Genomic DNA, 15,189 nt, shown 5'->3' with positions numbered 1-15,189 from the left:
AACTGTGACATCTCTCCCCCGCCCCCCTCCAGCCCGCACATCTAGTACAGAAAAGGCTGCCCCAGGTACCCCATCCCCACCGCACCTCAAGGTGGCACTCTGGAGCCAGTTGACCGTGGCCAACAAAGCTTCCAGCTGCATTTGGACTGTGGCTAACTCCTGCATCCGCACACAACAGACACAGTCCCTATCCATCTAGCTAATATGTGATTTACTATAAGAAACTTAAGGAAACCTACTGCCACACTAGGTTAACAACTACACTCTAGGTGGCAGAAAGGACACTCAACAATGAAAAACAATAAATATTTATGGTAGAAGCTAGATCTGGTGCTTATTTTGCTGCTAGGGCTATCAAGTGGATACTACAGGAAAAAACAGTGACCTACAGTATACTGCTAGGGGCTATATAGTGAATGTTGTTTATAAATGTTACACAGTAACCAGCGGTAAACTACACCTACTGGTTATCCCTCGCATTTACAGTGTAAAAAAACGTTTACGTACACGCGAAAATGACCCAATAAAACTATAAAAACGGCTACATTCAATGTATCGAGTCGAAATAACACAAATAAACGTAAATACTCAGTATTGTACACTGACAGATGCAGGTACAAAACAAAACCTTTAGCTAACAATAAAAGTTCAGAATGAAAAGCACAAATACGAGTTCTACTTTATAGGAACCCATAGGCTCACAGTACACGATCACTAATGCCCACAACAAGCTAAGGAAAATAAGCAGACGGCGAGGAGAGTATTAGATTTCTGCTAACTAAACCGTATGTAAGAATGGCTCAGAAGTTTTATTGTAACATTGATTTACTCAGACATTTTAGTGTAACACTAATTTACCACGTATTTTACGTCTACTTAACTGTTAACGCTCACAGGTTGCGCTGGTCAAACGTATGCAAGTGGCGTTAGAGTTCACCGTCAGTATCACTTTTCCTAATAAAACGTATAAAAACTGCTATCTTCAATGTAACGAGCCTAAATGGCACTAATAAGCGTGAATACTAAGCATTCAACACTAACTTAAACTGATTAACCCTCGTATTTATAATGTAAACAAACGTTCACGTACACGCGAAAAATGACCTAATAAAATGTATAAAAACTGCTATGTTCAATGTATCGAGTCTAAATGACACTAATAAACGTAAATACTGAGTATTGTGCACTACTTAATTGATAATCCCGCGCATTTAACAATGTAATTTAAGAATGTAAACAAACGTTTGCGTACACGCGAAGCTGTCCTTCGCTTTTCCTATTCAAACGCAAATAAAAACTGAAACCTTCAATTTATCAAGTCTATTTCACACAAATGCACGCAAATACTATAGAAAATACAGAAAAAACTTAATTACATATCTCGTAACACTCACTGAAAAAGACGTAAAATTCTGCTGTTGGCCACACGAGCGACAAGATTCACGCTGGTTTTGAATGCATCTGCTGGGTCTGCGATACTGTCACCCTTCGTGTACTGTGTAGTCAGCAGCAACCTCGTGGTGTTGTGGAAATTTGTGTGTGACATTTTCCAGGTAATTTATAAGCGTTTATAAACTGCAAACAAGAATAATTGAAGAAATGTGTTTCGGAAGTAAATTAACGTGGTACTTAATTTCTATCACAGTAACAGTTGAGTTTGATTAGTGTAATAGTTCACGAATATTTTGTGATGACTCTGCTGTTTGAGGCTGCTCTTTTTTATGTTTTAATTTTTAATGGGTACATAAGGATGAGATTTTATTCTGTATTTAATTGTGATCACATCACCTATAGTGTGCTTGGTGACGGTGTGTGAATGTTGTAATTTTTTCAGGTTATGTTCATAACAACTAAATACCTGAGTTGTTAATGCTTGTTTTTGGCCTGACCGTTAAAATCGCTACGTGTATCTTCGTAAAAGAAACGGCGGAGTGTGTGACGTGCTGTCACGAGCAGTTTGTCTACGAAGTAATCTCCTCATATACTTCGTGGCTAACGAGAAAAGGCGGACAGTGAAATTCAAAGGTTGTCCATGTTAGTACGGTTCTTTGACATACTTAGCAGTAATAATGATTGTGATGATAATTTTCTGTGGTGTGATGTAGACATATAGCGGCTCCAAATCTTAGGGCTAACGTAAGCATTTTTTAAAGTGCCCACAGTTACTACATCATTTCATGGTTTGAGTATGTTCGCATGAAAGGAAATGCTGCAATTCTGTTGCATTTTGTTAGTTTTCACTGTGCTTTGCTTATTCGTGTCGTTAGTATTCGTGTAATCATATGTAAATACCAGTTTGTTGTAGTGTGTGGGTTTTAATGGAGTTCTGTATAAGAGTACTGCAACATCATTTACGAACTGGCGAGGGGTCGACAGAAGCGTTCGATCCCATGCGTCGGCGTTGACCCGTGACGTAAGGGTGTTGTCGTGTGTGACGTCATGACGGCGCGGAGTTTGGTTTGAGTGTGGCTGTCTCCAGTTCTGTTTTATCTTATTTTATTTACTTTTCTGATCTGTTCGTTCTATCTCGTGAGATTTTTTTTAAAATTTAAAAACACTCACTACTTATTTTAATTATCTGTTTCCTCCAATTTCTGTTTTAGTTTATTATATTTATCTTTCTGATCTGTTCGTTCTATCCCGTGAGATATTTTTTGAAAAAAGACAAAAAACACTAATCAGCTACTGAAGCATCTTTATCTTCTATGGGTTGCAGGGGTTACGACCCCTGGGGAGGTGGGTGGGTATTCATGCATGGCTGTCTTCACTTACACGTTGTAGCTACGCAAGGCGTCTAAATTTGTTTATATTTAGTTTGCCCCCCACCCAAAACACCCCATTTCCCGCGCTTGTCCCGTTAGTGTCATTAGGCTCCTTGTGGAAAGTGTGTGTGTTTGTTTTTGTTTCCGCCATATTTGTGACGTCATGGGTCAAAGCAGACAGGCGGGATCGGACGCTTCCGTATTTCCATCAGTTTTGTTAGAAAATGCTAACCAATGAGAACTTCCGCATTGCAGTGTGCAGTCAACAGTGCAGGTATTGGTTTCCTTTAATAGCAGGTAAAGATTCTAAATGATGACGCTTCCTGTAAATTGAGCATACGTCCGTGAATGAATACAGATGAAGTAAGTTTCAAGGTAATGCCTGTGTTGAAAATGCATATTCACTGATAAACAATCCGTATGTCCAGATTTTCTTCATGTCCCAATCACACTGAAATTAACACAATAAACCAAGTATAGAATGAAATATTTGACGTTATTAAGTAATATCGCTGCAATCTATTGACTGCTGTGATTGTTTGTAATGCTGAAGTTAATGCATGCACACAAAATTACACATCTTCCATAATTGTCACAACAGGATGGTATCCATGAGCCAGTGTTACAAAGAAGCAGTAGCAACTTTAAATGCTCAGTTTCCATTGCATGTTATTTTATGATTGTTCTCACTCTTCATGACCTGCAAAATGTGAATGAGTTTATATCAATGAACACACTTTTCCTCAGCCACTTTGAATCTGTTTCCTGTGTAATCACCCATTTACTGCACGCAATATATGAGTGAAAATACTGCCTTTGAGCTATACCTCATGGTAAAAACGGAAACTGAGTGGGCCAGAAACTTTTCTTATCTGATTGCTTTTTCTTTTCAGACTGTAGAACTGAAGCGATGGACCAGGAGCCAACTAAGTGGATAAAAAAAGAGGAAACTCATGAAGTACAAACTGAGTTACACTTCATAGTAAGTGGCTTACTTGTATTTCTTAACAGGGTTTCATTAATTTCTGTGTGCAGTGTGATGCGTGAATACATACAATTGATGTCATACAGCTGGAAACATGAATAATTAGGTTTACGAAACTGATGAACTTACTGTCTTAAATATGACATTTTGCACAGTGCATTGAAATAAGCCTTGTATTAAACCTCACATAGAATTGAGCAAGAGTTTCAATTTAATGTTTAGTAAACATGGAAAAAATTTTTAATGCACAACCCAATTATACTGATAAACTGGTTGCCATAAAGTGGGTATATTCTGCTCTGATACACTTCTTTTGAATGACAACATTAATGTGCAACTTAAGAATAATTATGACTGTAGTGAACCTTAGCAGTGCCATTAAATTTATAAATGGTATGGCTGCAGTTAATGCATTATTGCAGTGTATCGTGGTATGGAATGAGATTTTGAAATTTATTTACTGATAATGTAAAATAAATTATTTATAAATAATTTTGAAGTGACACTCGCATGGTCACTAATCTGAGAAGTACATTTTGTTTACTTTGAATATGTGAACCATATGTAAGTAGAACTCTCAGTAGTAAAGTTAAATTTCAGACAAATGTCACATGGAAGCATAAATTGTTACACAGCAGAATGAATTTGTATGTTGGCAGCAAAGTTTTGATGAAGCCGTGGGGCTGCACATCTAATATTGACAGGTTTCTTCATAACCACTTTCTGCATTTGCTGCACATTGTTACGCATATTGTTTGTGAAACTGTCACAATGTTACAGTTACTGGTGTAAATAATCTTACATATACATGTCACTTGAAATCTAATGTAGTGCAACCAGTTGTAGGGTATTCACCTATCAGCAGCAAACAAATTCACTTGGTGCCACTAGTATTTTTATCCTGCAAATGAGAATTGAGCGCACTGACACAATCACACAAACTTCTTGTGAACTATCTGTGCTGAAAAAATCTGTTTCAACATCCATCTTGAGTGCAACTGCAGAAGTACTGGGATAGCATTAATGCAGCATTTGCATTTGAATATATGTGAGTACTTCATTATAGATTATACAAACTATGTGAACAGCTTGCAATTCATTTGACAAGCATTATCACAGCAGTAATCCTAAACAATCACTGTGAGGAAATGATAGGAAAATAAATATGCTAAATTTTATTAAATACAGTAAAAGAGTGGTTAGACCCAACACAGTTCATGCTTTGGCTTTGAACCCTGATGTAATGATGGTTTGGCATTCATGATGATATGTATGCACAAGACACATCATGTAAATGAAAAGCAGTTTGAAGATCCATTGACTTTGGACCTAAACTGGAGAACTATTCAAAGGCTACAAGGTTAAAATGTGGTTCTAGACCCACTCCCCCCTTGTAACATTGGTTGTAGTGGGAGTCTGATTCGTAGTGCATCTCAAGGCTTAGCCTATGTTCAAAAGTGGCAGTGTGGCTGTGAGCTGACAAAGTCTAGAAATGTGAAAGCCAAGTAAAGGATATGGTAACAAATTGATCAGTAGCACAGCGTAATGTTAACCAAAACATCCAAATGGTGCCCATAACGTAACTTTTTACATACAAGAAGTCTTCTCATACACTGTGTGCTGTGTTAGTTGATGAACTGAACTTCCCTATGACCGTAACATTGTATCAGTTGAAAGCCACCTTCTTTGCCAAATTAATTAAATGTTAATTTTTAATTGGTGTATATTTTGGGCATGAGCACATGTGGAAAGTAATGACACAAAATTTCTATTCGGAAATTATTGAAGCATTTTAATTAAAACAAACTTAATATTTAACATATTTATTCTTCGTGTTTGTATATTTATTTCAAACATAGTCACCGTGGCACTGAACACCTTTCTCCCAGTGAGACACCAGGTTGTTGGTGTCGTCACTGTAGAATGCTTGACTTCGTTGGCAGACCCACAGCCTCACCTATGCTTACACTAATTCATCACTATCAAAGTTGAGTCCCTGAAGGTGTTCTTAAGTTTTGCAAACAGTTGAAAATTCATTGGCTCAAACCGGGTCAGTATGGAGGATGATCAATAATAATGAATCAAAGGCGTCAGACTGTTGCAGATGCAAAAAAAAAGTTGTGAATGGTCTTACATTGTCATGCTGAAGGAGAGGGTGCTCCACATGTGGATGAACTATTTGAATTGCTCTGTTGTCTGAGGGTTTTCTCACGTGCTGACACAGTTAAATAACACACACACACACACACACACACACACACACACACACACACACACACACGTTACACCCTGCAGTTCAGAACTGATCATCAGGAGGGTGCTGCATACTGTGTCAGCAAAGTGGTAACATCAACAGTGTCATATGCATGACAACTGATAAGAACAGAATCAAAATTTTGGAGGCATTATTTTCTGGCACACCCTTGTAATAAATTGGTGCATTTTACAATTGCTTCAAATGTTGCAGAATGGTTCCCTTGGCATTGCCCAGCATCCACTTGGAAGTCATAATACTAAATCCATATACACAGCAGCCAAAACATTATGATCACTGATCTATTGTCAGTATAAACTCATCCAGGCAATAGCATCTCACCTTGTCTTCTAGTCAGACACACACACGTTGCATGGAGTATCAGTGAGCATCTTCTCTTGTTGTAAAATAGGAAAAGCGCACAATCTGAGTTTGGCCAAGAGCAGATTTTGATGGCCTGAAGGCTTGGTATGAACGTTTTGGAAGCTGCACAGCTTGCCAGGTGTGTAAGTAGTACTATGGCAGTTGTCTTCAACACACGGCAAAACAAAGGTGAGACCATGGCCAGACGTTATGGGGTTGGGCAAGTACTCCTCATCACAGATGGTAGGCATCATAGGCTAGGCAGACTGGTAAAACAAGACAGGCAACAAACTGTGGTGTAACTAACATCAGACATTAATGCTGGGCAGAGTACAATTGTGTCTGAATGCACAATGATCCAAACACTCCTAATGATGAGTCTGTGCCGCTGATGACCCACGCCATGACATCGACAACAACTGAAATAGGTATGTAACTATTGGCGCTGGATGTTGGCACAATGGCTGAGCACTGCGGGGTCTGATGAATCCTGATACCTTCATCGTGCCTTTTGGGAGGGTGCATTTCCGTCACCCACAAGGGGAACAGCCTCTTGACTCCTGTACTGTCGGGGCCTCCATTATACTCTGGCAAACAACCACGTGGGCACCCATGGGTCCAGTGGAGCTTGTGTGAGGCACTGTGTCACAAAAGAAGTATTGTATACTGGTTGCAAAGCACATCCACCCCTTCTGTTGTTGTGCTCTTCCGTGGCAAGACTGGATTGATGCAGCTCTCCATGCTACTCTATCCTGTGCAAGCTTCTTCATCCCCGAGTAACTACTGCAACCCACATCCTCCTGAATCTGTTTAGTGTATTCATGTCTTGGTCTCCCTCTGATTTTCACCCTCCACCCTTCCCTCCAATACTAAATCGATGATCCCTTGATGGCTCAGAACCTGTCCTACCAACCAGTCCCTTCTTCTATAGGGTGGCGCACGAAATGTGTTACCATTTTGTTTTTGAATATAAACTTTATTGTCAATACAATCCGAAAGGAACATATGCTATAATGAAGAGCCGTCCATGGAGATTTGTTCTAACTCAGTACATGCTCAATATGCCCACCATTTTGTTTCCTAACTTTCTTCAAAGGAATGCTGAAGTTAGTGAGTACCCTACAGCACATGTCTTCCCTAATTTCACTGAAAGCTTAAAGAATAAGTCTTCTGAGCTCCATTAAATCACGTGGACATTTCAGGAAATTTTTTTCCTTTAGGTACCCCCAAAGAAAAGAGTCACATGGATTGAGGTCTGGACTATTGGGGGGCCAATTTTGTCCAGCATTGAAGCAACCTGGAAACCTGAGTGAAATGATCCGTATGTCGAAATGCTCGTGTAAAAACTCAAATACAGTGTTTGTAGTATGTGGCCTTGCTCCATCTTGCATGAATCACTGTGTGTTGAAGGGCAAGGCAGTAGCAAGAAGCTGTGGAATGAATCTATTGCGAAGCATGCCCAAATAACGTTCGCTGTTCAGTTTCTTCAAAGAAAAAGGGTCCAGTAAGTCCGTGACTGGAAATTGCTGCCCACGCTGTAATCCTCGGAGCATAATGTCGTTCATGAAGGACTTGTGGGTTTTCAGTGGCCCAAAAGTGTACATTTTGTTTGTTAACCACACCATCTAAATGAAAATGCGCCTCATCTGAAAACCTAACGTTGTTGAGAGTTTCTTCCCTATCCTCCACCCACTGAGCAAACAGTAGTCTCTGCTGCTTGTGTTCTTCAGTGAGCTGTGCACAGGTCATCTTGTATGGGTACATGTGGAGGCCACTTTTAAGAATGCATTGAATGGAGCGACTGGATATTCCCAGTTGCACTGCTGCCTTTCTACACAATTTCCCGGGACTTCTCTGTACAGCAACTCATACTGCTTAAATAATCTCTGGCGAACAAACAGGCTTAGGCTGAGGTCGCTTCGGATCCAATACTGTTCCTTCCTGTACAAATTTATCGTACAACCCGTGAATGGTCTTCTTGCAAGGGACCCATCGTGTGTTGAACTGTTGTCGAAAACGCCTCTGAGTCACAACAAGGCTTTTCGTTTCATGAAAAAGTAACATAATTGCCGATCGTTGCTGTGTTGTCAGGCTTCCATTGTCAGCCATTGCTGGTTACTAGTCTCCTAGTGGCAGTATCGTGAATTACATGTCATTTCGTAACTCATTTGTTTTTCCAAGCTCTGCTGGTACTGCTGTAGAGATCCCAGCGGAGTATCTAATGTGTGGCGTAAATTGTAAAAGAAACAGTTGGTAACACATTTTATACGCCACCCTATAGTTAAGTTGTGCCACAAATTCCTCTTCTCCCCAATTCTATTCAGTATCTCCTCATTAGTCACATAATCTACCCATCTAATCTCCAGCATTCTTCTGTAGCACCACATTTCGAAAGCTTCTGTTCTCTTCTCGTCTAAACTATTTATCATCCATGTTTCACTTCCATACATGGATAAACTCAATGCAAATACTTTCTGAAAAGACTTCCTGACACTTAAATGTATACTCAATGTGAACAAATTTCTCTTCTTCAGAAATGCTGTCCTTGGCATTGCCAGACTACATTTTATATTCTCTCTACTTCAACCTTCGTCAGTTATTTTGCTCCCCAAATAGCAAAACTTATCTACTACCTTAATTGTCTTATTTCATAATGTAATTCTGTCATCATCACCCAATTTAATTCGACTACATTCCATTATCCTTGTTTTGCTTTTGTTGATGCTCGTCGTATATCCCCCCTTGAATGTGCTGTCCATTCTGTTCAACTGATCTTCCAGGCCCTTTACTGTCTGACAGAATTACAATGTCATTGGCTAACCTCAAAGTTTTTATTTCTCCTCCCTGGATTTTAATTCCTACTCAAAATTTTTCATTTGTTCCCTTTATTGCTTGCTCAATATGCAGACTGAGCGACACCAGGGATAGGCTAAAACCCTGTCTCACTCCCTTCCCAACCACTGCTTCCCTTTCGCTCCTCCCCTTTTATAACTGCCATCTGATTTCTGTACAAATTGTAAATAGCCTTTCACTCCCTGCATTTGACGACTGCCACCTTCAGAATTGAAAGAGAGTATGCCAGTCAACATTGTCGAAGGCTTTCTTTAAGTTTACAAATACTAGAAATGTAGGTTTGCCTTTCCTTCATCTATCATCTAAGATAAATCATAGGGTCGGTATTGCTTCACGTGTTCCAACGTTTCTACGGAATCGAAACTAATCTTCCCTGAGGTCAGCACCTACCAGTTTTTCCATTCGACTGTAAAGAATTCATGTTAGTATTCTACAGCCATGACTTATTAAACTGATAGATCGGTAATTTTCATGCCTGTCAACATTTGCTTTCTTTGGGATTGCAATTATTATATTCTTCTTGAAGTCTGGGGGTATTTTGCCTGTCTCATACATTTTTCTGACCAGATGGCAGAGTTTTTTCAAGGCTGGCTGTCCCAAGGCTATCAGTAGTTTTAATGGATGTTGTCTCCTCCCAGGGCCTTGTTTCAACTTATGTCTTTCAGCACTGTCATATTCTTCACACAGTATTGTATCTCCCATTTCATCCTCATCTACGTTCTCTTCCATTTTCAAAATATTGCCCGCAAGTGCATCGCCCTTGTATAGACCCTCTGTAGGTCTCTTCAGTATTCCAGTACGCAGTGTTTGCCTTACCCCTAGTCGTATATGCCTCTACATCCTTAAATTTGTCCTGTTACCATCCCTGCTGAGCCATTTTGCACTTCCTGTCGATCTCATTTTTGAGACGTTTGTATTCCTTTCAGCCTGCTTCATTTACTGCATTTTTATATTTTCACCATTCATCTATTAAATCCAGTATGTCCTCTTTTACCCAAGGATTTCTACTAGCCTCATCTTTTTACCTACTTGATACTCTGCTACTTTCACTAGTAATCTCTCAAAGCTACCCTTCCTCTTCTGCTGTATCTCTTACCCATGTCCTTGTCAATGGTTTCCTAGTGCTTTCTGAAACACTCTACAATCTCTGATCCTTTCACTTTATCCAGATCCCATCTCTTACCATTCCTACCTTTTTGCAGTTCTTTCAGGTCTGGATAGCCGGCCGCGGTGGTCTCGCGGTTCTAGGCGCGCAGTCCGGAACCGCGCGACTGCTACGGTCACAGGTTCGAATCCTGCCTCGGGCATGGATGTGTGTGATGTCCTTAGGTTAGTTAGGTTTAACTAGTTCGAAGTTCTAGGGGACTGATGACCTAAGATGTTAAGTCCCATAGTACTCAGAGCCATTTTTTCAGGTCTGGATAGATATCTGCCTATTATACATTACAACCTTCTCCAAATGTCGGCGGTATCTTTCAGTCAGCAGACAAGATTGGCCTGTATACTTTTGTGCTGCATGTGTCCCTTCATGCTTCCACTTCACTATCTCATCACAAACAGTAGACGTAGGAACGTTCAGGAGTGTGGAAAGCTCGCATACAGACATGTGACACCAATGACACCCTATCACCTAACCACATTCAAAGTCAATGAGCTCCGCGGAGCGCCCCATTTTGCTCTCTCACAATGTATAATGACTACTGAGGTCTCTGATATGGAGTAGGTGGCAGTACAATGCACCAAATATGAAAAAGTAAGTTTTTGTGGGTGGCCCGATGCTTTTGAGCACATAGTGTATGATGAAGTTGTGCTCTGTGCAAAATTCTACCAGACGGCTTCCTCTTTCATTCCTTACCCACATTCCATATTCACCTCCTCCTTTTCCTTCTCTTCCTTTTCCTAGTATTGAATTCCATTCCCCTATGTCTATTAAATTTTCGTCTCCCTTCAGTATCTGAATAATTTCTTTTACCTCATCATACATTTCTTTAATCTCTTCACCATCTGGGGACCTAGTTGGCATATGAACTTGTACTACTGTGGTAAGTGTGGGCTTTGTGCCTATCTTGGCTACAATACTGCATTCACTATGCTGTTCATAGTAGCTTACCCGCACTCCTGTTTTTTATTCATTTTTAAACCTACTGCTCCATTACCCCTATATGATTTTGTATTTATAATCCTGTATTCATCAGACCATAAGTCTTATTCCTCATGCCATCAAACTTAACCAATTCTCACCATATTTATCTTTACCCTATCCATTTCCCTTTTTAAATTTTCTAACCTGCCTGCCTGATTAACGGGTCTGACATTCCATGTTCCAATTTGTAGAACATAAGTTTTCTGTCTCCTGATAACGATGTCATCCTGGAGATCTGAATGGGGGACTATTTGACTTCCGGAATATTTTACCCAAGAGGACACCACCATCATTTAATGAACAGTAAAGTTGCATCCCCTCGTGGAAAAATTACGGCTATAGTTTCCCCTTGCTTTCATCCGTTTACAGCAAAGCTGTTTTGGTTAATGTTACAAGACCATATCAGTCATTCGTCCTGACTGTCGCCCCTGCAACTACTGAAAAGACTGCTGCCCCTCTTAAGGGACCACATGTTTGTCTGCACCTACGGAACGACTATCTGTATTGCTGAAGCACGCAAGCCTCGCTACCAGTGCTACGGTCCATGGTTCATGTTAGGTCCACTCCTTTGTGACGATCATGTTTCCCATTGAGTATACATTTAAGTGTCAGGAAGTCTTTTCTGAAAGTATTTGCATTGAGTGTGGCATTGTTCATGAAAACAATGCACCATTTCACAAGGCCATGAGTGTGATAGAGTGGTTTCAGGAACACAGTGGTGAGTTCCAATTGATGTGTTGGCCACCCAACTCGCCAGCCCTGAACCTGGTCTAACAGATCTGGGATGTGATTTAACATAACGTCAGAAATCATCCCCCCTTCCAGAATTTATGGGAATGAGGTGGCCTGATTGTATAAATATGGTTCCAACTTCCTCCAGTGATCTATGAAGGCCTCATTGCTTCCGTGCCACTATGTCTCCCTACTGTTGTCTGTGCCAGAGGTGTACATACCAGCTTTTAGATGAGTGATGATAATCTTGGGCTGATCAGCCTATGGCAGTTACCATTATTGGAAGAAGGTTGTTTTATTGTAATGATTGTGATGGTATAATGATACTGCCACATAAAGTTCGGCTAAACAGTACATGCTGCCCACGAGCCCTGCATGACTCACCCTCCAGTCCAGCTTCATGACACCGACTGCCCGTGAGATCCACTGCTGTTCCTCTACAACCATTGTTGCTCCACAATGCCCACTGGTGCCATGAGCTCTGAGCTGTGAGAAGTGACATCTGCCAGGCACATGGGGCTCTAATTCGAAGAGGGAGCCCACCGTGGTTCAGCCTCCTCCACCAAACCAAAATCCCCCATCCCCACCATTAAGGAGCCCTTTACATATGCCTCTCCTTGATATGAGTAATGTGCATGTGTGAGGCTTTACTCGTCCATAAATTCAGAACCAGGAGGTTTGCTGAACTCACCACCCTGACAATCTAATAGGGTCCCAACAACTGAGGAGATAGCTTGCTATCGAACCCTAACTCCCCCTTTTCAGCAATATTAGGGTTTCGACTAACACTGTGTCCCCAGCCTTTCCAATGAACTTAGCCCCTAACTGTAACAGATGGATAACCTGTGACAGGCAATTTTGGTATTATGTCTAGCCTGGCTCCAGTTGTGCTGTGTTACTGCTAGGGTGACTTGTTCTTGAAGCAAATCATTGATTGACTACAGGTTGACAAGAGGAAAATTGACTGGATGTGCTAACATAAGGGATACTGGAGCAGCCTCCAGGGACTTGGGTTATGCAGTGTTAAAGATAAAATTGGGCCACGTTGTCTGAGCCTTGTTGTGAAAGATAAGCACAGCCTTCAACTTGCAGTTCACCTGGTCAGCAGAGTATGCTGGTAAAAGGATTTGTGATCACATCTTTAATTCCATTGTCAAAGCAGAACCTCACAAATAGCTGGGAAACAGAAGCTATCAAGCATCCTCGGTGGCCTGGAAACAGAAAAAATTCATAACAAATGCTGGCCAGCTGCCAGGATCGTCATTTCTCTGCTCGGAATGTGTCAAAAAAACGAGAAAAGTCATCCATGATAACTAGTAGGTGCCTAATACACACACACACTTGATGAAGTGGACCTATATAATCCATACAAAGTTAATCCATCAAGCATTCCTAACGGGTAGGCTCTAAAAGCCACTTGAGGGAATTCAAGTTGGGCTCAGCTCCCTTACGGCTCTCACACTCCTCCACCAACCTCTGGACAGCCTTATTCAGGGAGGACCAGGTGACATGTTGAGTGATCTTAACCCCACCAACCTCCAGGCTTGCTTATACAGGGAGGACCAGGTGATGTGTCGTCTGATCTTGGCAACAGTTTTATAAATGCCTAAGAGGGTATTATGGAAATAATGAGCCAAAACCTAACTAAGAGCTTGATTGTCAGTCTCTAAACAAAATTCCTGGTGTTCAAAATAAAATCTGAATTTCTTAAGGGCAAACATAACCGCCAGGTCTTCCCATTCATACATAGAATATTTCATCTCCGCAGGTGAAAGTTCCCAAGGTGCATTGCTATAGGGCATCAACATGCAACACCTCCCCTGCCATTCTGTTCCTGCAGGAGGACAGCTACCACTTTCTACTCCAGAAGAATTAGGTGTCTGTTTGCAAGAAGAACACGACCTCAAAATTTGGTATGTCTAATACTAGTGGGTTACTAAGCACCACCTTAATGGCTTCAGAATATTCTGGATGACTTTCATCCCATATGAAATTTCTTAAATCGTTAAGGCACCCCACTAATTTAATAAAATTCGGCACAGACTTTCGAAAAAAATTTGTCATGCCTATGAACCGTGCCACAGCTTTTTATTTCTAGGAGCTGGAAATTTTCGCAAATCACTAGTATACTCCTGGTCAATTTCAATCCAATCAGTGAAACTAAGATGTCCCAAGGATGAAACCTATGTGCCAGAGTCATTTTAGATGGCTTCACAGTACGTCCCACCTCCCTCTGGTAAACCAGAACTGCCTCAAGTTGTTGCAGGTTTTCAGACAGACTAGAACTGTAAACAATCATGCCCTCTAGGTAATTAGAGACACACTTGAATGTGAAATCACCAAAAACAAAATCTAGAAGGCAAGACATAATGGTAACTCCTGTTGAAAAACCAAAGGGCACCCTGTTAAAATTGTGGAGGTTCCAATCTGTACAGCAGGCAGTAATATACTTGGAATCCTCTGTTAACATGATCTGATAATATGCGAGATTGAGATCCAGGACAGCAAAATACTGAGCCTGACTGAACCAAGTAAAAGAATTATGCAGATTGGGAAGTGGCACAGATTCCAAAACTGCGTTCTCATTAACTGCACAATAACCCACAACAGGATGAAACACCCCACTGCTGCCCATAGATACTGAGAATATGGTAGAAGCATAGGCTGAAGTTGAGGGCCTGATGACCACATTGAACAACACATTATTAATCAAAGTACATATACATATCATCCCTGATGGAGAAAACCTCTCTGGAATGTCATTTGTAAGGCAAATCTTGTACTGGATTTTATCGGTGATGTCCAATCTGTTAGTTAACATCTGTGGTAACCGATCAAAAACTTCCAGTACCAGCATCACCTCTACTGGATGAAGGTGACTGAGCTGAAATGGCAAACATTGCGGTAACACACTATGAATTCCTGTGGCAACCTGACAGGAGCACAATGTGAATGTTTCAGCTGGGTTAAATTTAAAATAAACAACCCTGCCTTGACAAACTAGCACAAACCCACTACCACTTACAAAAACACACAGCAAAATTAAGTTCACGGAAAGATTTTGAGTTACTATCCACTTCACAGGCCAAGAAAATTT

General features: G+C 40.8%; 1 protein-coding gene across 3 annotated transcripts in view; it reads left to right on the top strand.

Annotated features, from left to right (window-relative positions):
• Positions 1–1,433: 1,433 nt before the first annotated feature.
• LOC126213566 (zinc finger protein 99-like) overlaps positions 1,434–15,189 on the top strand; it is a 599,001-nt gene continuing 585,245 nt past the window's right edge. Inside the window, exons 1-2 of one of the 3 annotated variants that reach the window (XM_049941413.1) lie at positions 1,434–1,553; positions 3,656–3,744. In XM_049941413.1, the coding sequence (XP_049797370.1) occupies positions 3,673–3,744 (72 nt within the window). In that variant the 5' untranslated portion in view covers positions 1,434–1,553; positions 3,656–3,672. Of the gene's footprint in view, positions 1,554–1,834; positions 2,026–3,655; positions 3,745–15,189 lie in introns of all 3 variants that reach the window. The other 2 variants (XM_049941406.1, XM_049941407.1) reach the window with 2 other exon arrangements.

This window comes from Schistocerca nitens, chromosome 11, assembly GCF_023898315.1.
Source record: "Schistocerca nitens isolate TAMUIC-IGC-003100 chromosome 11, iqSchNite1.1, whole genome shotgun sequence".
Lineage (NCBI taxonomy): Eukaryota > Metazoa > Arthropoda > Insecta > Orthoptera > Acrididae > Schistocerca > Schistocerca nitens.
The sequence above is the reverse complement of the archived record's forward strand: the minus strand, read 5'-3'. Positions and strand labels throughout refer to the sequence as shown.